General features: G+C 33.8%; 1 protein-coding gene across 14 annotated transcripts in view; it reads right to left on the bottom strand.

The window, feature by feature from the left end:
- Nucleotides 1–7,380: 7,380 nt before the first annotated feature.
- Nucleotides 7,381–23,701, bottom strand: part of LOC129894249 (uncharacterized) — a 35,795-nt gene continuing 19,474 nt past the window's right edge. For 9 of the 14 annotated variants that reach the window (XM_055969847.1, XM_055969844.1, XM_055969848.1 and 6 more), the window contains 8 exons: nt 19,880–19,962; nt 17,478–18,256; nt 13,175–13,534; nt 12,368–12,560; nt 9,850–9,976; nt 8,602–8,727; nt 8,282–8,316; nt 7,381–8,200 (listed from right to left, as the gene is read on the bottom strand). In XM_055969847.1, coding sequence (XP_055825822.1) covers nt 7,582–8,200; nt 8,282–8,316; nt 8,602–8,724 — 777 coding nt within the window. In that variant the 5' untranslated portion in view covers nt 8,725–8,727; nt 9,850–9,976; nt 12,368–12,560; ... (1 more) ...; nt 17,478–18,256; nt 19,880–19,962 and the 3' untranslated portion in view covers nt 7,381–7,581. Of the gene's footprint in view, nt 8,201–8,280; nt 8,317–8,601; nt 8,728–9,849; nt 9,977–12,367; nt 12,561–13,174; nt 13,535–17,477; nt 18,257–19,879; nt 19,963–20,064; nt 20,723–22,198; nt 22,382–23,701 lie in introns of those variants that run through there. The other 5 variants (XM_055969852.1, XM_055969853.1, XM_055969843.1 and 2 more) reach the window with 5 other exon arrangements.

The raw sequence follows: 23,701 nt of genomic DNA, 5'->3' as shown, positions 1-23,701 counted from the left end.
CTTATGAATCAACTTATAACACCTAATATATCATGAACACAACAAAAATAACAGTAAAACTTATGTTTTACTGATACATTTTGTGTTTGGGTTGTATCAACTAGCGATATATCATGAAAATGACTTATATATCAAATCGCGATGTATCGGCATCATTCCTATATATCAGAAGAGGGATTTTTAAATTTTTTACAAATGATAGGGAATAGTTGAAATATATATGAATATAAGGTATGTAATTTGGTAATTTTTCCTAATTTCTTTCTGTATCCATTCGGCCCAAACTAATTACCCTTTGTACTCCTTTAGTCTGGGCCCTTTTATGATACCATCACAATATATATATACTATGATAGTATTATTTAGTACTATCACAGTATATATATACTATGATGGTATCATTCACTATTTGTGCAATTTTCCCTAAATGTTTGATTCCTTAATGATACCATTACATATCCAATATATTGTTATGGTATCATTGAGGATTTTAAAAGTGTCTCAATATCATGATAATATACAAATATAATGTGATAGTATCAGTCATGTAATATCGAATGACTTAGAAAATTTTTTATGATATCATCACAGTATATATATACTATGATGGTATTATTCAATATTTGTGATGGTATCATGTCCGTATATGATATATACTTAAAGGACTACTCATTGGTGAATGATGTTATGCTATTATATGTGATATTATGTGATGGCATCATTGATATTCACATACCGCGATAGTATCATACATGATTCGAGGAATGTTACTGATTATATGAAACAATCTTTAATGATATCATGTTAGTATATGATGGTATCATGGAGATGTCACTGAAGGATTGAAGCAGACATCAATAATACCATGACCGTACATAGATATACTGTGGTGATATCATTAATGAATGAAGCAAACCTCAATGATACCATATCAGTATATTGGTATCAAGGTCGCGAGTCTCATGCTTTAGGGAGTATGAATTGTAAAGGGGTATTTGTTTATAATTATTTTGTTTTTATGGGGCATGGGTTTAGTTTTCCCATTTATTATTGCTAATGCGTTAAAGACTGTTATAAAATAATAAAATTATAATAAAAGTAAACAAAAGATTAAAGGAAAAAATAAAGCGGAGAGAGTTTGAGAGAATTGTGTACATTTTTATTATCAAATCTAATAATTTATAGGCAAAGATTAGTTGCCACAATTGACAAAAGAAAAAGGGGGCAAGGGAAAAGTAAATGGGAGAAAATGACATCCATTAATTCCTAACACTCTCTCTTGAATGTCCATAAAAAAACAAATTCTAATGAAAGAATAAATATATACAGCTATCCTGAACGCCCATATATGTTGTGCCTCGTTAAAGCCTTACTAGGAAAAATTCAGTAGAAAAAATCCTAATGAAGGAACAAGAGTACACACATCTGATAATACGCCTTGAGTGTTGTCTCATTAAAAAATCTTATTAGGAAAATCCGGTAGGACAAAACCTAGACTAAGGAAAAAAGAGTGCAGCGCGTATTATACTCCTCCTGATGAAGACATTATTTATTATCTCAAAAATGATGCATTCCAATATTGTATCTCAATTTCTCAAAGGTTGAAGTTGGCAAGGCCTTGGTGAACATATCTGCTAAATTATCACTTGAACAAACTTGTTGAACATCTATTTAACCTTTCTTTTGAACGTCATCGGTAAAGAAGAATTTTGGTGAAATATGTTTTGTTCTGTCTCCTTTGATGTATCCTCCCTTTAATTGAGTTATATATGCAGCATTGTCTTCATACAATATTGTTGGAGTGTCTCTTATCAAAGAAAGGCCACATATTTCTTGAATGTGTTGAGTTATTAATCTTAACCAAACACATTCTCGACTTGCTTCATAAATGACTATTATTTCTGCATGATTTGAAGAAGTGGCAACTATAGTTTGCTTTGTTGAACGTCATGATATAGTTATACCTCCACATGTAAATAAGTAGCCCGTCTGCGATCGATTTTATGGGGATCAGACAAATATCCTGCATCTGCATAACCAATCAATTCTGACGTGGATTCATTTGAGTAAACAATCCCATATCTATGGTCCCTCGGAGGTATCTGAATATATGTTTAATTCTATTCAGTGTCTTCGCATTGGGGAAGAACTAAATCTTGCTAACAAGTTTACTGATAAAGTTATATCTCGTCTAGAATTGTTGGCAAGATACATTAATGCACCAATTGTACAAAGATATGGTATTTCAGCACCAACAAGCTCTTTATCATTTTCATGAGGTCGAAATGGACCTTTATTAATATCAAGAGATCTCACAACCATTGAGGTACTCAGTGGGTGTGCTTTATCCATGTAAAATCTCCTTAAAATATTTTCTGTATATGTTGATTGATGGATAAATATCTCATTTGCAAAATGTTCAATTTGTAGACCAAGACAAAATTTTATCTTTCTGAGGTCTTTCATTTTGAATTCCTTTTTTTAGACATTTTACAACCTTTGAAGTTCTTCAGGAATTCCGATGATATTTAAATCATCAACATATACAGCTATTATGACAAATTCAGATCTAGACTTTTTCATAAAGACACAAGGGCAAATTGGATCATTTTTAGCAAATATTCATTAGACGATTGTACCACATTCGCCCTGATTGTTTCATCCCATATAATTTTTTTTTGAAGTTTTATTAAACAAGTTCCCAAGGAATCTTTATATATTTCAGGCATTTTAAATTCTTCAGGAATTTTCATAAAAAAACGTTATCCAGAGAACCATATAAATAGACTATAACGACATCCATCAGATGCATGCCGAGTTTTTCATGAACTGTCAGATTTATAAGATACCTGAAAGTGACTGCATCCACCACAGGAGAATATGTTTCCATATAATCAATGCCGGGTCTTCGCAAAAATTCTTGTGCTACAAGTCGTGCTTTATATCTTACAACTTTATTTTTCTCATTTCTTTTTCGCACAAAGACCTATTTGTACCCCACTGATTTTTATACCTTCGGGTGTTCGGACTATCGGTCCGAAAACTTCGAGTTTTTCAAGTGAAGCTAATTCAACTTGAATTCCATCTTTCCATTTTGACCAATCATTCCTCTGTCTATATTCATCGAGAGATTTTGGTTCAAGATCTCCATTTTGTTGCATTATTTCAATAGCAACATTATAAGCAAAACTATTATCGACAATTACATTATTTCGATTTCATATTTTTCCTGATGAGACATAATTTATTGAAATTTCTTTATCATTTTCAGACGCCTTAACCTCTTCCAAGGTCTTATCAATTGTTATGTCTTCTTGCTCTTCTTGAGCAGGTTCTTTTATATTATGACCATCTTGATTGTTTGCTCCTTTTCTTTTTTGAGGATTTTTATCTTTGAAATCGATCGGTATACCATGTTTTAAATGTGGTTTAGACTCATTTGCATTAATTAATTTTCCTACTGGGAATCAACTCGAATTGGAGCATTAATAGCTGAAATATGAGATTTAGTAACTTTTGATAGGTCAGTGAATGCATCTGACAGTTGTTTTGCAATATTTTGCAAATGAATTATCTTTTGAACTTTCAGTTCACATTTATTTGTACAAGGATCTAAATGAGATAGTGATAATGCATTCCAATCTATTTTCTTTTTTAGCTGTTTATTTTCTCCCTCTAATGCTGGACATATTGATTCATCAAAAGGCAATCAATAAATCTTCAGTCATAGGTTCCAAATATTTTATGATAGAAGGAGATTCATACCCAACATATATCTCCAATCTTCTTTGGGGTCCCATTTTTGTGCGTTGTGGTGGAGCAATTGGAACATATACTGCACATCCAAATATTCTAAGATGGAAAATGTTCGGCTTTTGACCAAAAGTCAATTGTAATGAGGAGACTTTATGATAACTTGTGGGTCTGATCCGCACAAGACTTGTCGCATGCAAAATAGCATGACCCCATAATGAAATGAGAAGTTTTGTTCTATAAGCATTGGTCTAGCAATTAATTGAAGACGTTTAATCAATGATTCTGCTAAACCATTTTGAGTATGAACATGAGCAATCAGATGCTCAACTGTTATCCCATTGGACAAATAATAATCATTAAATGCTTGAGATATGAACTCGCCAGCAGTATCAAGACGAATTGTCTTTATTGCATAATTTGGAAATTGTGCTCTTCACTTGATTATTTGAGCAAGTAATCTCGCAAATGCCATATTACGAGTTGATAATAAGCACACATGTGACCATCTTATAGATGCATCTATTAAAACCAAATAATATTTAAATGGTCCACATGATGAGTAAATGAGCCCACATATATCACCATGTATACGTTCCAGAAATGCTGGAGATTCATTTTCCACTTTGATTACTGATGGTCTAGTAATCAATTTGCCTTGAGGACATGCAGCACAAGAGAATTCTTTAAATTGAAGAATCTTTTGGTTCTTCAAAGAGTGCCCATATGATCTCTCAATTATTTTGCACATCATATTAGAATCGGTATGGCCCAATCGATCATGCCAAATAAAATTATTTGAGTTAGTAAACCAAACTATGACATGTGTTTCAACCATGCTAATATTTGTGAAATATAAGCCAGATGAAAGAGCGGATAACTTTTCAAGTATAAACTTTTTGCCCGACGTCATTGTAGTAATGTAAAAATATTCATTTTTTCATCATTTGTAGTCTTAATATGATAACCATTTTGACGAATGTCTTTGAAACTTAATAAGTTTCTTTGAGATTTACTACAATATAATGCTTCATTAATTCTTAAATTTATTCCTCCGACAAGTACAACTTTAGCTTTTCTGGATCTTTCAATTTATCTTGTACTATCAGATATTGTTTTAACATTAGCTTCTTTCATAATCAAATAAGAGAAACATTTTTTATCTCTTAAAATAGTGTGTGTCGTGACACTATCAATAAGACATATATCATCATAATTATTTTTGTATCCAATTGATGACTGGAATTTCCATATTCTTCATAAATAAAAGATACATTCTAAGAACATGAAAAACTAATATCATAAGAAACTTTAAGAAACTGTACTGCCTTAAGAAATATTTTACGAAGGACAACATAATATCAAACATAATAAAAAAATAATAACTATTTTTATCTCTAGCTAGATGATTAAAATCTTCAATCAACATTCATAAAATCTTCAGCTTCCCAATAAGTAATATTTGGTAGATCTTCGAAAGCATCATCTTTATAAGGAAGGTTCGCCTCAATATCTTCATATTTATTTGATGGAGTTGCTTCATTATCATCATTCCAAAAATTCAAGTGTGCCTCTACATTATTATCTCTTCTTTTGAGAGAAGATTGATAAATTTTCACAAAATGATCGGGCGTACGACATTCACGTGCCCAATGACCCTTCATACCACACCAGTGGTAAATATTGGATTTACCTCTAGAAGAATTATTTTGAGGAACTTTATTGTTCTCATGTTTATTTCCATCATGATGACGATAATTGTTTCATCCTCTTCTATGGCCTCGCCCACGTCCATGACCCACGACCACAGTCGCAGCCGGGATAATTATTTCGTCTTGATTCAGACTGATTATTTGCTGTTACAACATTCGCTTCAGAGAATGGAGCAGACCCAGTAGGACGGGCTTCATAATTTTTTATCAGCAAAGTATTATTTTGCTCAGCCACAAGTAGGCATGTAATTAATTCAGAATACTTCTTAAACCCCTTTTCACGATATTGTTGTTGTAGCAACACATTTGAAGCGTGAAAAGTGGAAATAATTTTCTCAAGTAAGTCATCATCAGTGATAGTATCTACACATAATTTTAATATGAAACTTACCTTGTGGATAACAAAATTATACTCTGTCACAGTTTTAAAATTTTGAAATCGAAGGTGTATCCAGTCATATCGGGCTTTTGGTAACACCGTAAGTTTAAGGTGGTGATATCGATCCTTCAAATTAGTCCATAATTCAAGGGGGTCTTTCACAGTTAAATATTCAGTTTTTAATCTTTCATGAATATGATGACGGAGAAAAATCATGACCTTTGCTTTATCTTGGCTTGATGCTTTATTTTCTTGTTTAATAGTATCACCAAGACCTTTAGTGTCAAGGTAAATTTCAGCATCAAAGATCCATGATAAATAATTTTTTTCGAAAATGTCAAGTGCCACAAACTCAAGTTTTGATAAATTTGACATGATGACAACTGATATAGAAATTAATTTAGAAATAACAAGGACAACTAAAATAAAATTTCTTCAGTAGATATACCTGATATAGAAGTTAATTTTTCTGAAGAAAATTAGAGCTTCGCGCTGATGACGTGTTATAAAATAATAAAATTATAAGAAAAGTAAACAAAAGACTAAGGGAAAAAAACAAAGCGGAGAGAGTTTGAGAGAATTGTGAACATTTTCATTGTCAAATCTGACAATTTATAGGCAAAGATTAGTTGCCACAATTGACAAAAAAAAAGGGGGTAGGGGAAAAGTAAAGGGGAGAAAATGATGTCCATTAATTCTTAACAAAGATATATTTTTTCAAATTTTTAAGTCATCCAATAATTACCCGTATACATTTTATTTAGGAAAAATTACACCTAATAGACTAATTGTGAAATTATTTATCCGAATTGGACCCAACCCAAATTATTTATCCTTAATAGACTAATGAACCAAACTATTTACCCTCTTACCCACTTTTTCCCTTTTAATTTCGCGCATCACGTTATGCTGACATCACCATATACCATCAGAGTATAATATCAAGCAGTTTGACTGAAGTACTGTCTCTTTCTTCTTGATACCATCAGAATATATATATATACTCTCATGGTATCAAACGTGTATTTATGCCAGTGTCACTTTCTTTGTTCCTCTTTGATATCATCAGAGTATATTATACTCTGATGATATCAAACAATTTATCAAGTAGTTTCTTCTTGATACCATCAGAGTATATATACTCTAATGGTATCAAGAAGAAAAAGACAGTGCTTCAACAAAACTGCTTGATACCATCAGAATATATAATATACTCTCATGGTATCAAATGCGCGAAATAATTAAAAATAAAGTGTATGAAAGTAATGGGTATCCAATGGTAAATAGTTTTCTTTTTTGGGATATAACAATAATTATCCCTTTTATTTATCTATTTTTTGCCTTTTTATATAGATATAAAAAAAATTCTACCAGGTTAACTCGCATTGATGTAGAAAAATTTCTAGTGATGAATGTGTTCAAACGATTTTATGTGTAACGCTATGCAATTTACGTGTATTTCAATTCACTCAAGACACATTGTTCGAGGAATCCTAAATATCGTTGGAGAAGAGGATCGTCAACAAAAACATAATGTGCTGGTAAAAAGAATGTTGATGAACTCATTTTACTGAGAAATCAATGTGTTGCTCCACAATATTGATATCCACACGGTACAGACTTACTTTGTATATACACCATTCCAGAAACCAAATTTAAAAAGTTGATTTAACACATATTTTAGATTTACTCGGCAATAGTGTTCAGGAAAAGTGTTAAGGCTAAAACAGCTTCGGGCTACAGAAGCTCATTCAACCTACTCAGCTGATACTGTGCTTGATCCTCAACCTCCTTGATGTCCTGCTGAACTTTTTCACGCACTGTTTCAAATACTTTGACAGACCTTTCCACCTCTCCTGCTCGGCTTCGGACCTCTTGCAAGCGCTTTTCAGCCTTTTTGAGCCGTTCCTCTGCTGCTAAGACCTTCCTATTCCTTTCTACCAAGTCCTTTTTAGCTGCTATAGACACAAGCATGGTAGTCTTGCTCAACTCCATCAGATCGGAAAACTTTTTCTCCATATCTTCCACTTCTGAAATCTCATCCAGATACTGCTGCAGCCAAGTTACTTCAAGCTTGACATCCGCAGCAGCAGAGACAAGAGATTTCATATATTTGATGGAAGAAGAGCTAACATCACCGGTTTGCAGCTTCCTTACAATATCACAAACTAGATCAAGACGGGAAGCTCTGGATGCCAGTGATTTATAGTGACAGTTGACTACAATGTCACCATACGTGGCAAAAAAGGCAGCGAGTATGGGACCACTGCTCACTTTTACTCTATAGCCATGCACATCAACCATGACCCTTTCATTTTCGTGCACTCCTTTTGGAGTTGTATTATGTTGCATGATCCTACAAAAAAAAAACTTCGTTCAGCTCGAATTACATTCATTATTATGCAAAGGGGGTCTAAATGCGATATAAATAACTTACATTGTTGGAGGAGTCGGATCATCAGTTGCTTCCCCCTGCCAAATTTTCGAGCATAGAAAGGTGTTATGAAATAAATACTGAGATTAAGTTTTTAGAATTCTATCACTACACCATGCATGCTTTCTAGGTTTACTTTCTCATCTAAACTTCTGCTGCAGTTTGCTATTCACAATGACACACTGAACACTTTTAGAGACCAAAATGATTGTTGTGCAGAGTGAAAAAGACTAGTTTCAGAATCCCATAGTTAAATTGAGGCCCCCTGATCGTTATGTACTTTTCGCTTATGACATTGAGGAAAGAAAAGAAAAGGCTCTCACATCAAGTTTCTCCAGAAGCTCCTCTTTAGAAGATGGGGGCTGCTGAAGCAGCTCATTCCCAACGTCAAGAAGTCTTTTGTTGCATTCCTCCTCAGAAACAGAAGCACGAGCCAGGGAAACCATTTCCTTTTTTCACAGCACACAAAGAACAAGAAGAGAACCACAATTTTGAAACCAGGTTTTAAATCTCAAAAACCCAAAAGAAATCACCAGAGAGCAAAGGGAAAAACGGAAGTGCAGAAAGACCTAAAAGGTAACACCAGTACTAGTTTACAAAGGACAAGTAAGAGAGAGACAGAGATAAAAAAAGAGGGGTTATATGAAAAATGGAGCGCATGCAGCACAGGCAGCGCACTCTGTCAATGAGTCTTTCAAAACCCACAAACTATATCGCCAGCGTTTCAAAACCAAATTAACTTTTTGTGCTGTTAAGGAACAATTTTCAATGTGTGTGAGTAGGACTGAGGTTGCCATAACTGCGTGAATTTTCAGGTTTGCCCTCTTAAAAATGTGTTTCAATTAAAGGAATTTGCCAAAAAGGGTATACTAATAAATGCCCTGCTTAGATTACAGTAATCTATACAGATTCACTTCTTCTCTGCCCTTTTTGTGTGTTTCTGCTATGAACAATATCGCCAACATCTAAAGATCAAAAGAAATATAAAGATGATAATAACAATAAGAAGCTCTCAGTATCGGACTTTATTCATTTTTATGTTGAAACTCGGATGAGTAATGTTTATGCTAGTAACTATATCAACTTTAGGATATAATAGGGAAGTAATCAAAGAAGAAAATTATACTTGGTATTGTAATCTATCTCGGGTATCAGAAATAGAAATAAATTGCAGCTGGTCTTGCAATAGATTATGTAGTGGAATGCAATGTTGGTCCATGACACTCAAAACTGTTTCAGCCTACTGAAATAATATCCGAGTATACAAATCTTTATTTCTTCTTCTTTTTTCCTTCTCAAAAAAGAAATACAGATTTGTTTTTCTAAAAACATAACAGGAAAGGAAAAACTGAATAAATAAAATCTGTTGCCACCAAGAACCTATGGGGTCCCACGTATTAAAAGGTCTAAAGAGGTTAAGGAACAAAGTCTCGGGTCCTGTTCAGAGACAAATCTAGTTAGGCTGGTTTAACCAAAATTCACTGCTTTGAGTTTGGAGCATGTATAAATATACAAATTTAAGACATGCATATAATAATCTTACTGACAAAAATTGCAAATATATTACTCACGTGCAGTACACACAAGTTGCCATTCTTGTAAACAGTGTTTTCATCTCCTTAGCAGCTTCACACTCAATGATCGTGTTGTTATCATCCTATGCTTCCTTGATATCTCAAGAATGGCAGACTCTGCATCCTAGATCGTGTTATACACAGTGTTATCAAAAGCAAAAAAACTCTAAGGTCCTTGATAAGCCACGTATATTCCATACTTATTCAAGAAGGAGGAGGCAAAGAAATGCAGAAGATCTGGAGGATTGAGCAGTTTCTAACAAGTTACTAGAAGTTATCTGCTAGGCAGTTTCTTACAGTTACCAGAAGTTATTTGTTCTTATCATAAATGTTGTTAAGTAGTTATGGATCATCCTATTATATGTAGACAGATTGTTCTAAGAGATATGAGATGCTTATGTCTCTCTATTATTAGTATAACTTCTATCTATTGATCCATTTTCTGAACCGCTGTTTCTATTATTAATGGATCAATAGATAGAATATACGTGGCTTATGAGTGCACCCTTCCTGGAAAGACGACTTGTCCTCAAGGAGAAAATCTGAAAATTGAGTAGCTAACAATTCATACTTTTTCCAGCTAGCTTCTTCGAGAGGTCGACCAACCCATTGAATCAACAACTCAAGTTGAGGTTTGGCCGTTGGTGGTATCCAACGATGATCTAAAACATGTGAAGGTGAAAGAATGAACTCGCCCTCATTATTTAATGGTAGTTCCGGCGTCTGGGAAGGAATGTCAGAACCAAGCGCAGGCCTTAAGAGAGAAACATGGAAGATAGGATGGATTCATCATACATCTCGGTTGTTTTCCACTTTATCACGACATCTGTTATGTCAATGACACCAAAGGGATATTAAATGAATGGAATTGGGATATGGATGGAATATAATGAAATAGAGCCAAGATATCCAGCAACAAGAAGAAGGAAAAGGATTGAATAGAGGAACTCCCGAGCCATATTCCAATTCCATTCATTTAATATCCCTTTGGTGTGAGCAAATCAGCGCAAGTATGCCTCTAAACAACACTTAACAGCCTCTGTTTGGCCATCAGATTGAGGATGATAGGACGTGCCCTTGCGAAGATGAGTATTATTGAGGCGAAAGAGCTCCTACCAAAAAGCACTAAGGAAAACTCCAAGCAAACAGTGCTCTGGCCAATTTTGCACAGGCGATGCTCGATTTGCAAATTCCTGCCTATATTCGAACACTGATCCAGTCTATTGGATGCTACACAAATGTTCATCTGGATTTTGAAACTCAGCAGATCTGTAATTTTCTTGCAGCACATTCACCAACTCATCCCAGTAATAAATGGTTCTTTCATTGTTGATCCAAGAAAAAAGATCCAATGTATCCAAAGACAACCTTACAATCATCAGGTGTTTGATAAAATTGAAAATACTTCTCTGCTTTCAGAATCCACCCTCGATCCACCCTCGAGGATTTCCTCCCTCATACTTAGGAAACTCCGTCTTTGTGTGCGAATGCCGAGAAGTTTCTTGATGCCTCCAAGTGCTATCAACCTCGCCCTCCTCTAATAAAACTTTAGATTTTCCTTGATGATTCCTACTATTTAGTGCTTTTAATGCTGCCACATCAGCAGCCAAAGCGTCTATGACTTCCAATTTTGCTGCTATAGTGGTCAATTGTTGGCCGATCTGATCATGATTCGACATGATGGGTTCACTGTGGGAAGCGTTGGTCCGTGTGTTAACCATGGCAGATCTTACTGCTCTGATACCAATAATAGAAACAGTGGTTCAGAAAATGGATCAATAGATAGAAGTTATACTAATAATAGAAGGACATAAGCATCTCATATCTCTTAGAACAATCTGTCTACATATAATAGATGATTACTACTACTCTCTATATTACTAAGATGCCTTATATATATAATAGGATGATCCATATTACTAAGATGACTTATATATATAATAGGATGATCCATAAATACTTAACAACATTTATGATAAGAACAAATGACTTCTGGTAACTGTAAGAAACTGCCTAGCAGATAACTTCCAGTAACTTATTAGAAACTGCTCAATCCTCCAGATCTTCTACATTTCTTTGCCTCTTCCTCCTTGAATAAATATGGAATATACATGGCTTATCAGTCCCTTGGGGCTTTAAGCGCAAAACACAAATAAAAGTGTGGGATTTAATGAAAAGAGGAGCAAAGGGAGAAAAAAATACAAATATATATGTTTAGTCCAAGATTAATAATTTATAAGCATGAATGACAAATATATGAACCAAGAAATTGAAAAATAATTATGATAAAGTGAAATAACAATTGTTTAGTGTCGTCTCTTCAGAAGATGTTCATCGGCGAGGAAAAGTATGTCTTAGAACCTTGATGACGACACTGAAGCACACACTAAGCGAGGTGAAGCGCTCAACACATTTTGAGCCTCACTTCAGGGCCCAAGCGCGCCTTTGATAACACTGGTTATACATTGGCTTTAAGGGAATACTGTTGTAGAAACTCAACAGTATTGCATATTACCTTAAGGGAGGAATTAAGCTCTCGTCGATTTGCACTTGAATAGACATACAGTTGGCTGTACAATCACTATGCTTTGTAAAGATGGCATCAGACACAGGTGCAGTGCCGGCCCTAATCTTGTAGCTACTGAATATAGCATAGACATAGCATCTCCATATCTGGTTCAGAGAGTCCCTAGGCCATATCAACGGCCCTGAAGATCAGCAAATTATTAGAAATGATAATTCCAAACATATAAGATCCTAACTGAAATATGAAGGCAGCAAGCTAAGCAAATAGGTTATACCTAATAAGCGGCAAATAAGTGTTTATATCAAATTCAGAATATACTGAACTCAGTAAGGTAAGAGAGAAAGAAAGTTAACTTTTAATTTACATCCCTCAGCTATACGTTTATAGGCATTATCTCCACAGATTTGGTACGGGTTGCCTCCTTGGCGCAATTCCGTTCTAAATAGATAGATAACATTTCTTTATACTTCTTCCATTTAACACAACAATAAGATTTTCTCGTCATAGGTGAAACTAAATCAACTCTTCTGCTAAATTAATCACAATTCCTACAGTTGTCAGCATAATAAATCCCTACCCTACAAAGACAATCAAGGAAACCTTAAGCTACGAAGAGTTTTATCTGATTAAATATATATATATATATATATATATATCAAACAAGAACTACACGGAGCAAATGTTTACCAACATCTTCAATATTAGAGGCCCCAGGCAAAAGTTTTTGAGATATCTACTGATCAAATCAAGACAATGGGTTCAGTTATTGAAGGATATTAAAGCACATGTACAAACCTAAGAGGAAGTTGCCCATAGACTAGTTTTTTGCCTCCTTGCTATAGCATAGACAATTGTAATGAAGCTGACAGTATCTCTTTTGTATACTTAGCAATCTTCTTGACCTTTACCATATGCCCAAAACGCAGTCGTCCAATTTCAGGAAAACTGCATGACATACTTTACCCAAAATGCTTTAGGAACTCTGTTAGTCGCTGCCATAATGATACTTAAGGTCTGGGTATGGTGTCGTGGAATCTTAGCAATGAATTGAGACAGTGCATATTTGAAGGATGAAAGCGAAAGTGATATGGAGACAATATTTGTGACCCCTTCAACTGAGAGTATTAGTACAAGTTCCCATAGTCAAGTTTGTCCCTGCACAGTATAGAAATAGTTACTAATAGAGATAAATAATCACATGAGTAACAGATTACATTCTCCTTCTTATACTGACTTAACTTATTTTAAGCAGTTTATAAGCTGAAAACAATTTATAAACTTAAGAAGAAATAAGTTGGGGTCAAGTTTGTCCCTGCACAATATAGAAACAGTTACTAATCTATACTATACTAAAAGCATAAAGACCCTTAAAATGTTGATTGAACTTTTTGCCCTTCATTAAAAAACAGACAATATCGTTTGTTCACCCTTTTTCTCAAATTACTATTTAATTATTTTTATAACATTGATTATAATATTAATTCCTAAAATATTTTTGGAGTCCTTTTTAGTTTATGTATCATATATGTCCTAACAAATTTGTGGGAAAAAAGAAAAACTCATGTAGGAGTTTTTTTTTTCTTTTTATCATATAGAAGTATTTTAGGAGTTGTCAGTGTCCTTTTAGGTGGAGTTCAATTTTCTTTTTTTTTAATTGCAGTAACTCTATATTACATAGGACTTTAAATATACTAATAATATTTTCTTTATTTTTGGGTTTCTTTTTTTTTTATAGTATAATAATTTATTAGAGTTCTATATAAACACACTTAGTAATTAGTCCCAACCCTAAATTGGACTATGTAAGTTTTTTTTTCTCTTTCAATTTTGTTTCTTCTTTTAGCTTGGAACGTGTTTTCGTAGTGTGATTGTAAATTGATGATATATGGAAAGCTACCTACTCTATTTTATGTTATAGTACTTATAGTTTGCTTTGCACATTAATCATACATAATCAACAATTAATATTGAATTGATAATTTTTCATGTTTCTTTTTCTGTCATGTTTGCTAAAAAAGAACACAATAACTATAGTTGCTTTCAGTGCACTGTGGCAACAAACGCACCAATAAATGCAGCAAACCACAATTACTAATATTCAAGGTAACTCGCAAACTCAATTTGTAACTTTTAATATTCTGAGATTCATAATGAAATATTTTGATAGTAAATTGATATAATAATAATTTTATTATTATTATTATTATTATTATTATTATTATTATTATTATCTAATCATGGAATGAGTATACAATATTGACATTGCCTAACTTTAGTCAGTTTGAAATTGAGAAAAAAATATTTCTTCCCTAAAAAAAAATTCTCAAATATTATGCTTCTATTTTAACGTATATATATATTTTACATAATTTACACTTCTATATATAATTTTCATTGTTTGACCTCACATACATTCACTTTTCTATACACTTTGAGAGCTTGTTTTGGATATTGACAAATTAAAATTTGACTTAATTTTTTAAATTTCCAAAAAATTTAAAAAGAATCTTTATAACTTAGATGCTATATGTTTATCAACATCATACATTTATTATTTTTTATATTATAAATTTTGTTATTATATTTGAACTATTTTCATGTTTTATCTATCTATCTATTGTACTTAATAATATAGTGTTCATACAACAATTCATTATTAGTTTATATATTTATTATCAATTAGCGCAAAACATAGGTGCAAAACACGTACACTTAACTAGTAGAGATAAATAATCACATGAGTAACAGAAGTAACTGGAAATCCTCATGAATTACATTCTTCTTTCTTATAGTCTATTTGGCTTAACTTATTTTAAACAGCTTATAAGCTGAAAATAACTTATGAGTCAAAAAAAATAAGTTGGGGAAAAAATAAGTTGGACCTCAACTTTTTTTTTTTGACTTATAAGTTGTTTTCAGCTTATAAACTGCTTTAGAATGTTTAAACTATCACGACGATTTATTACATACCTTTACTATTTAAAAGTTAATTTAATATCACCCTTAGACGTGTAACACCACTCTCACAGTATATGATATATTACACTCGCTGTCACATCAACGCTACGTCAGCGCCATATCAGAAATTATAAATTTTTATATTCTTTTTGTTTTCTTTTCTTTATTAATTAACTATATTTTATACTAATTAATTTTTAATTAATTATTAAAATTCTCTAATAATTTTATCTTCTTCATCACTAAATCTCACCCACTTCATCTCTGATCTCACCAGGAAAATCATGTCCGGCTGCCTTTACTATCGATTCTTTGTTCTTCATCATCATTATATCACCTTCAATTCTTCTTCTTCTTCTGCGTCACCCACCACCAAATATTGCCGCCATCATTTTCGAAATCTCAAATACAAAGCACTAGATTTTTATTTTTTACAAAAGAATATTGATTTTCTCATTTTCTCATCAACCCCATTGGATTAAAGTTCATACTTTAACTTTCACCCAAAAAAAAATTGTTAGCAAGGTAACAACCAACAAATTTCAAAGTTAAGAAATGAAAAAATTGTCGCTACCAACAATAATATGCTATTATATGTATATTATCATGTTAAAAAAGATATTGACTATTATGCTTACAATTGGAATGATTAAACTTCCATATGAAATCGCAATATTGAACTTATGTTTGTTTTGTTGTTATTCGAAATTGTTTTCGAATGACTCTAAAACTCAATATAAAATGAACGTTTTTTGAACGAAATAATTGTTTAAAGTCCAATTATATATGGGGTAGCAACAGTTGTGATTGTTGTTCACCAAGGAGTCTAAACCATTAATTCAATTTTGTAGGCGTTAATTTTAATAATTGAATTTAGATTATTTAGAAGGGTATTCACCTAATTTATTTTTTACATAAATACGGAATGGTAGTAAAATACTAAGCATATGTACTCTTACCTATTCCATGAACGGCAAACTATTATCTCACTAATGGCCTTTAAGATTATCGTTCTACTTAACATGCTTGATTGATTATCCTTTACAATTGATGATTCCAGTTAAATTCATGAATTGAAAATAAACGTAATCATCAAGTAAATCTAATATTCGGATAAGTTCAATTTTTAATACTTCTATTATTATCTTCAAGTGCAACAAAAAGAAGGAAAAGCTCATGGATACGTATCTTAGAAGAAGGTTTGTAGTATCACAAGGAAATGTGAATAAAAATCATTGAATTTATTTTTTAGTTTGTGGCCTTTTCTAGATTTAAGCTTTATATTTGTTTTCTTATTTTGTGATTTTAATTGATATATCTATCCAAAATGTTTGTATTTGAATTTCAAAATTGCGAATAAGTCGCCACTTTTAAAAGTTCAGAAGATCGCATCCCTTTAAATAAAGTTTTTTTTTTGGTATAAATAAAGTGTTTAAGTTTTTAGAAAGGAAATTTTTTTTACCAAAACACTCCTATTACTAACTTATTCTTAGATAATTAACTCTCCTATTTGGAAGTGGACGATTTAGGCGACGATTTTCTGTCTGACATTTAACAATGAGATTAGATGGAAGGATTATATATAATGACAGAAATCAGATCATAAATTAGTAAATTATAATTGATAAATTGTTTGAGGAAAAAAATACAGAAAAGGGCCAAATATACCCTTGTACTATTGGAAATAGTTTAAATATACCCCTCGTTATATTTTCGGGCTAAATGTACCCCTCCCGTTATACTTTGACACTAATTTGCCCTTATCACTAACAGATGGACCGTCAGAATTAAAAGAACCCATCCAATTTAAGCTATACCCCATTGTAGGCTAACCCATCTATAGAAGAACGCAGTTTTCTAGTCTTTTAAGCTATACCCCATTGTATGGATTAGCCTACTGTTGGGTATAGTTTAATTTGGATGGATTCTTTTAATCCTGACCGTCCACATGTTCATCTGTCAGTTATAAGGGCAAATCAGTGCCAAAGAATAATAGGAAGGGTATATTTAGCCCGAAAGTATAATAAATGGTATATTTAAACTATTTTCAATAGTACATGAGTATATTTGACCCTTCTCCGAAAAAATAACTATCCTAAAAAGGTTACAAGTGTGGTAAAGGAGAAACAACAATGCGTACCTGTTTGGCTAACAAAAGACGGAAAACTGTTTGATTTACCACAGCTCCTGATTCACCAACTGATGACCGCCGTCATTTTTCACGATATCTGGAAGGTAGAGTTTTCTTCTTGTTGTTTTCATGTTTCTCTAATGATTGCACAACAGCAAATTCTTCTGAAGCAAATGATGTAGGCTGTGAGACTTTCTTCTTGGTTATAGCTTCCGGTGAATCTCGCTGAAATTGATGAAAATTGTGCACCATCATTCACAGATATTTTGTCATTTTTCTCCTTTTGGAGTCTCTTTGTAGAAGTCATTATTTGGAGTATTATCTTCACCAGATGAAAAATACAAATCATTGGAGACTGCACATTTAGGTGAACTGCTACTCCTCTTTTAAGTATCTTTCCCACAACCCTTCAAGAGAATATGGGATTTTGATCTCCGTTCTCCACTTATCCAAGCATCATCATATCCTTCCTCTGGTTTATTCAAAAAAGTAGGTTTCCAACCTCTTTACTTTGAAATTTGAGTAGCTTCTGGATCTAGTGCTTTTTTGGCTGCATTTATGAAACCCAAGTTTTCAGATCGCAAAGTGGTCCTTGAATCGGTGCTTTTCTGCTGCTTCATTGCATCTCCATGTTCTGATTCCTTTAAAGTTGTATCCATCTTTATAACGACATCACCGTCCTTATGCTTGGGATCAGCTTTCTTTCGCAACATAGGTGGTTGATCTAAGAACGGAGCAACTCTCTCAGGTGCAGCATTTGGTGCAAGCTCTGTGGGAGCATTTTCCACCTGACAATTGTGTTGCAAAGGAAGAATTCACATCATTACTATAAATCCAGAACAAATATCACCTATAATCTGTGAAGTTACCTTTACTTATCACCGTTAGATCAACAATTAATCAGCAAAACAAGAGCTTCTGACTATCTCGTAAAGGAGCTTAAGTTTTATCTTTCTCAAGCTAGTCTAAAAATGAGGACGGCTTGGTGGAAAACAACATGTGTACACGTTCCTGAGTTTATAAAAGTAAAAAGAACTAAAGAGAAACATCACCAGACAAGTTATGATCACAGCGCTTTAAATTTAACAAGGAACATGGGATCAAAGTTATAAAAACTCTGTAGCACATTGTGTAGTAGCATGATCCATAACAAATACTAGCAGCTGATGCTATAGATTGCCTTCAAGGCATAAACAAGGAGGATCCTAGTCATCTTATTTGAATGGTCAAACATGACATTATTTCCTTCATCGGAACTGTCACTTGACATCAAGGATTACATTTTTCTTTCCTCTTTTCTTTTTTGATAGTTAATTTCATATTCCTTTCTTTTCCCACCTCTTTTTCCTAAGATTATTAGATAATCCGTATAATCCATTTTTCACGATCGGCTGATTAAGCACTGATCCCTAGACATATTTCCTACATTTTAGCATTCGTATTCCAAGGGTCACAAAATATGTCAGTTTTCTATTACTCCTCCGGGACACCAAAGCTGAGAAATCAGAACATAATCAAGAAAAGAGGATTAGTTTGACAGAATACACAACTTGAAAGTCATAGCAAAGATGGTCTACCACAAAAAGAACATTGCATGTTTATCTGCTTCCATTTCTTTGTAAATTAGATAGGAAAAGGAGAAGCGGAGAATAATAATGTATTTTACAAATAAATGCAGCAATTACATAGAATATCAGATAAACCCACTGTTGCTTTACTTAAAATTGAGTCTCTCCATATCAATTTAACAACTTCTGAATAGTTGTTAAAGGAAATGCCGAGGTCTGTCACTACTTTTGGAAGATATGGATAAAGTTTGACAGCATTTTCTTGAAGAAAATTCTCTCCCAGAACGTAGGAATGAGGTGAAACATTCTAAACCAAAATAAGATGTCATTGAAAACAATGAGAAAGACAAATGAATATACTTATAGAGGAAAAGCAACATCTGATTTTCCTTCCTAAAACTACTTATGAAGAAGTTCACAAGGATGTTCAGAAGCTGCATTCGACTTTCTTCACTCTCTTTTATTATCATGGTCATTATTTCTTTGATGTTCATGAATATTTGATCAGGGTGGTCCGGCCTTAAAATAGGGCAAGAGACAAAACAGTTGTTACAAAGGATAAAACATATAATGTTGCCTTTAGCTAATGCAGTAAGAGTAAAACACACATTCAGGGAAGGCAATCGACTTGCTGAATTTATAACTAATCAATTTTTCTGTTTTGCAGGTACTAATCATATCATATATAATTCAAGACAAGATCTACAACGGAAGCTAAAGCTATACTGGAAATGTAGAAGGCCCAAATCCCTAATCTACGAATTAGAAGATTTCAAAATAGAGATTTTAGGGAAACAAATTAATTCATATAGCTAGTAATCAGAAACTACGCTAGCAGCTTACCTCTGTTTCAGAACAGATTTCTTGTCAGTGAATGGCCGTCCTTGATATTTACTCCTATGCAGTGGTATCAGCAAAAGCTCAATCTGTGGGGAAGAAATGTTAAGGATGGATTATCACTGATATAGAAATCGACTCAAGGTTCATTCTCTTCAGCAATGTGATTGGGGATACTAAAAGAAACTTACTAGACACAGTTTGAGCTGAAATTTTCTATTTCATTGGAGTCAGAATTCATGACATTTGTGAGAGTTCGAAATGTCTAATGTGGATTCTATCCAAGCTTGTTCAGTTTCTCTGGTTGTTCTTGATTGGATTTTAGTGTCTCTTCCCTTCTCCGAGATCGCCATGGCAGCCTTTCAGGCGAGTGAAAGTCCGACAAAGATGAAGAGGCGTTTGTTGGTCCAGATTTTATCTGGCTTCTGTTTAGTTGTTTTCCTTAGTTTCCTTTTTGTTTTTTTTTTCATTTTGAGCTGATCTTTTAGGCCTGATTTGTATTATGGATTGATTTTATTTTTTAATAAATAAATAATAACTCATTTGGAGAAAAAAAAAGATCTCCCTCTCACCTTAAAAAAATAAATTGTCAGCCATTCCCCAGAAGAAAAAAATGGCATACTGAGAAACTGGTAGTCTTTGAATTTTATGAAGGAAAAAATAATCTGGTAGACTTTGACACGCAATGTACCTTAGTAAGTTCATTTATGCTGCATTCAAGATATGAAGGTACCACGATGAATATACTGCTAAAACTGTCATATACTCCCTCCATCCCATTTGCTATAACAGTGTTTGATTGGGGTCCAAATTAAGGATGTATAATTGACTTGTGATTAACCAGTGATAGCGGAAAACTATCTAATTAATAGTCAAAGAATTAGTTTGATAAAGAAAATATCATATTTATCAGATTTCAAATTTGAATAGTCAAAAACATTGAATTTTTAGAAGTTGTAAAGTTGCATGGAGAAATATTTTATTTAGCAGCCAGTTGTAGAGAAATTTCAGGAAAAAATTAGTGGATGAAAAGACTATATACCAAGGGAGGGAAGCTAACAGTATTTACATCAACTCTCTTTAATATACCCACATGCTTAAAATCTATTGTCTTTGCATGCTTGTAAGTGTTTCAACAACTTGGTGATTTGTTATTGGAAGGGAAAGAAGGGGCCATACGAACTTCACCTAGTAGGGACTAGAGAGAGGAAGAAGATTATGGTTCCCAAATGGAGTGAGCAAGAATTAGGACACTATCCACCTATAATACAACGCTCTTAGCATAAGTTGTGGAGATTTTCTGCGGACAAAAACTGTGCATGCTTCATGGACAAGGTTATATCAACTAAATATAAATTAGAATTGTGAATAGTTTATTGGTGAGCGGGTATATTCATTTGGAAGTGACTTCTCTTCATCATGAGACTGATTGAAGCTGCTGAAACTGTACCTAGTAGTTGATTGGTGCCAGCAATGAGACTAAGTTTCTACCACTCCCTCTGGTCTTTCAGCCTCTGCGTCCTTTCTTTTTTACTTTTAAAGTCAACCAATCTTTTTTAAGATCGAGAAATCCGTCTGCAGCCAACCCTTTGGGCCAACTGCAAGCATCGGAACTCGGGGCTGATGGTCCCTCTCCTCTACCCATCTCCACTTAAATACTGGATTTAGTTCACTTGGGGAAGGACTCAAACTTGTGACCTAATACCCAAGTCCCTCAACCGGTGACTGTGGGCATAAGTCAGCCAATCGTTTAAGAATACCAACATCCCAACTTACATCATGTCGCCAAAAGTGAAAAGAGGAAAAGCAACACTGTAAATTACAGCTATTCTTATCCACGTTTCCACTCCCATTTTACTATCTCTGTGTTCTGAATTGGACATAAGCAATTGATCACCTTCAAAGCCCAAGTAAATTCAAATAGAACAATTTAAATTCAAAAAAAGGCTCACGGAATTGCTTGTTCTCAGCTGGAGCAATCGTTCGAGGACATGCAACTGCTCTAGAACCCAAATAAAAGTTCTCCTAAGAAAGAAATTGGCCAAGACAAAACTCTAAGCCCAGTAGCCAACGAAACTATACTGAACAGCAAGTTTGCAGTTCAGTTCTTTTCTTGTCCTAGTACACAAATAACTAAATGAAAATGTAGAAAAGGGAAAAGTAATACTTTAACTTGTGGCAAGGACAAAGCATACCGTATATTACCAGATATAAATGACCAATAAGAGATAAAATACCAGCAAAGTTACACCCATGTGGTTGGTTTCCATCCCTCTTTCCTTTATAAAAATTATGAATGTATAACACAATTGGAGGGAGGTATACCTTATACTGTTCAAAAAATGTTGAAACATCTGAACAATCACAGCATCTAACTTGAGATCCAACATCAGCACACACGTTCGATACTTTCAAGAACTTCAATAGGTTAGACAGCCTTTGAATAACAGCGACCATCTAAGCAGGACAACTTCCCAAACTCCAACACTGCAAGCTCAAAAAAGTCTTGTCCGCCAATTGAACAAGAAACCAAACTATGAGTATATATAAATATTATTCTTGCATCCAAGAAAATCATATATGCATAACTACTACAGAATCTAAACCATCAATTAAAAGGCTAAACAACTTAGGTAGAAGAGAGATTGGCAATCGATATTTATTCCAATTTGAGCAAAGAAGGCTGTACGAGTTGTACTTGCCTCAAGTCTGCTATCATCATATGGTTGATCTGGAGCTGTAATTCTCTTGATCTCACTGACGGAAGATGCATCTGACACCTTCAAGACATCCTGCCATAGATGTAAAGGTGTCAGTTGCATCTTGCATCAGTGAGGTCATGAGAATTACAGCTCCAGATCAACCATATGATGATAGCAGAATTAAGGCAAGTACAACTCATGCAGCTTTCTTTACCCAAATTGGAAGCCAGACTGGTTGCCAGTCTTTCTTGTAGTGAAGCTGTTTTGCTTTGTAATTGATGGTTCAGATTCTGTAGTAGTTATGCATCTATGATTTTCTTGGATACATGAATAACATTTATACATACTCATTGTTTAGTTTCTTGTTCAATTTGAGGACAGGACTTTTTTGAGCTTGCAGTGTTGGAGTTTGGGAAATTATCTTGCTTGGATGGTCGCTGTTATTCAAAGGTTGTCTCAACTATTGAAGTTCTTGCAAAGTACCGAACGTGCGTGCTGATGTTGGATCTCAAGTCAGATGCTGTGATTGTTCAGATGTTTCAACATTTTTTGAATAGTATAAGGTATACCTCCATTCATGAGACCGATTGAAGCTGCTGAAACTGTACCTAATAGTTGATTGGTGCCGGCAATCAGAAATATTTTCTCCCATACCTCCTGGTCTTTCGGCCTTTACTTCCTTTCCTTTTTACTTTTCAAGTCTACCAATCTTTCTTTTAAGTTCGAGAAATCCATCTGGAGCCAACCCTTTGGGCCAACCGCAACCTTTGGAACTTGGGGATGATGGGCCCGCTCCTCTACCCTTCTCCACTTAAATACCTGATTGAGTTTGCCTGGGGAAAGGCTCGAAATTGTGACCTAATACATAAGTCCATCAACCTGTGCCTATTGAGCTAATCCCTGAAGGCTTAACCATAACAATCTGATCTACAACTACCAACATCTCAACCTTCTTCATGTTGCCAACACAGAGAAGAGGAAAAGCGACACTACAAATCACTGCTGTCCTATTCCATATTTCCACCCCCATTTTACTAGCTCTACATTTTCTGAATTGGGCATATAATCAATTGATCACCTTCAAAGCCCAAATCAATTCAAAATAGAACAATTTATATTCCCAAAA

Source organism: Solanum dulcamara, chromosome 7 (assembly GCF_947179165.1).
Source record: "Solanum dulcamara chromosome 7, daSolDulc1.2, whole genome shotgun sequence".
Classification (NCBI taxonomy): Eukaryota; Viridiplantae; Streptophyta; class Magnoliopsida; order Solanales; family Solanaceae; genus Solanum; species Solanum dulcamara.
This window is presented reverse-complemented; position numbering and strand designations above follow the sequence as displayed.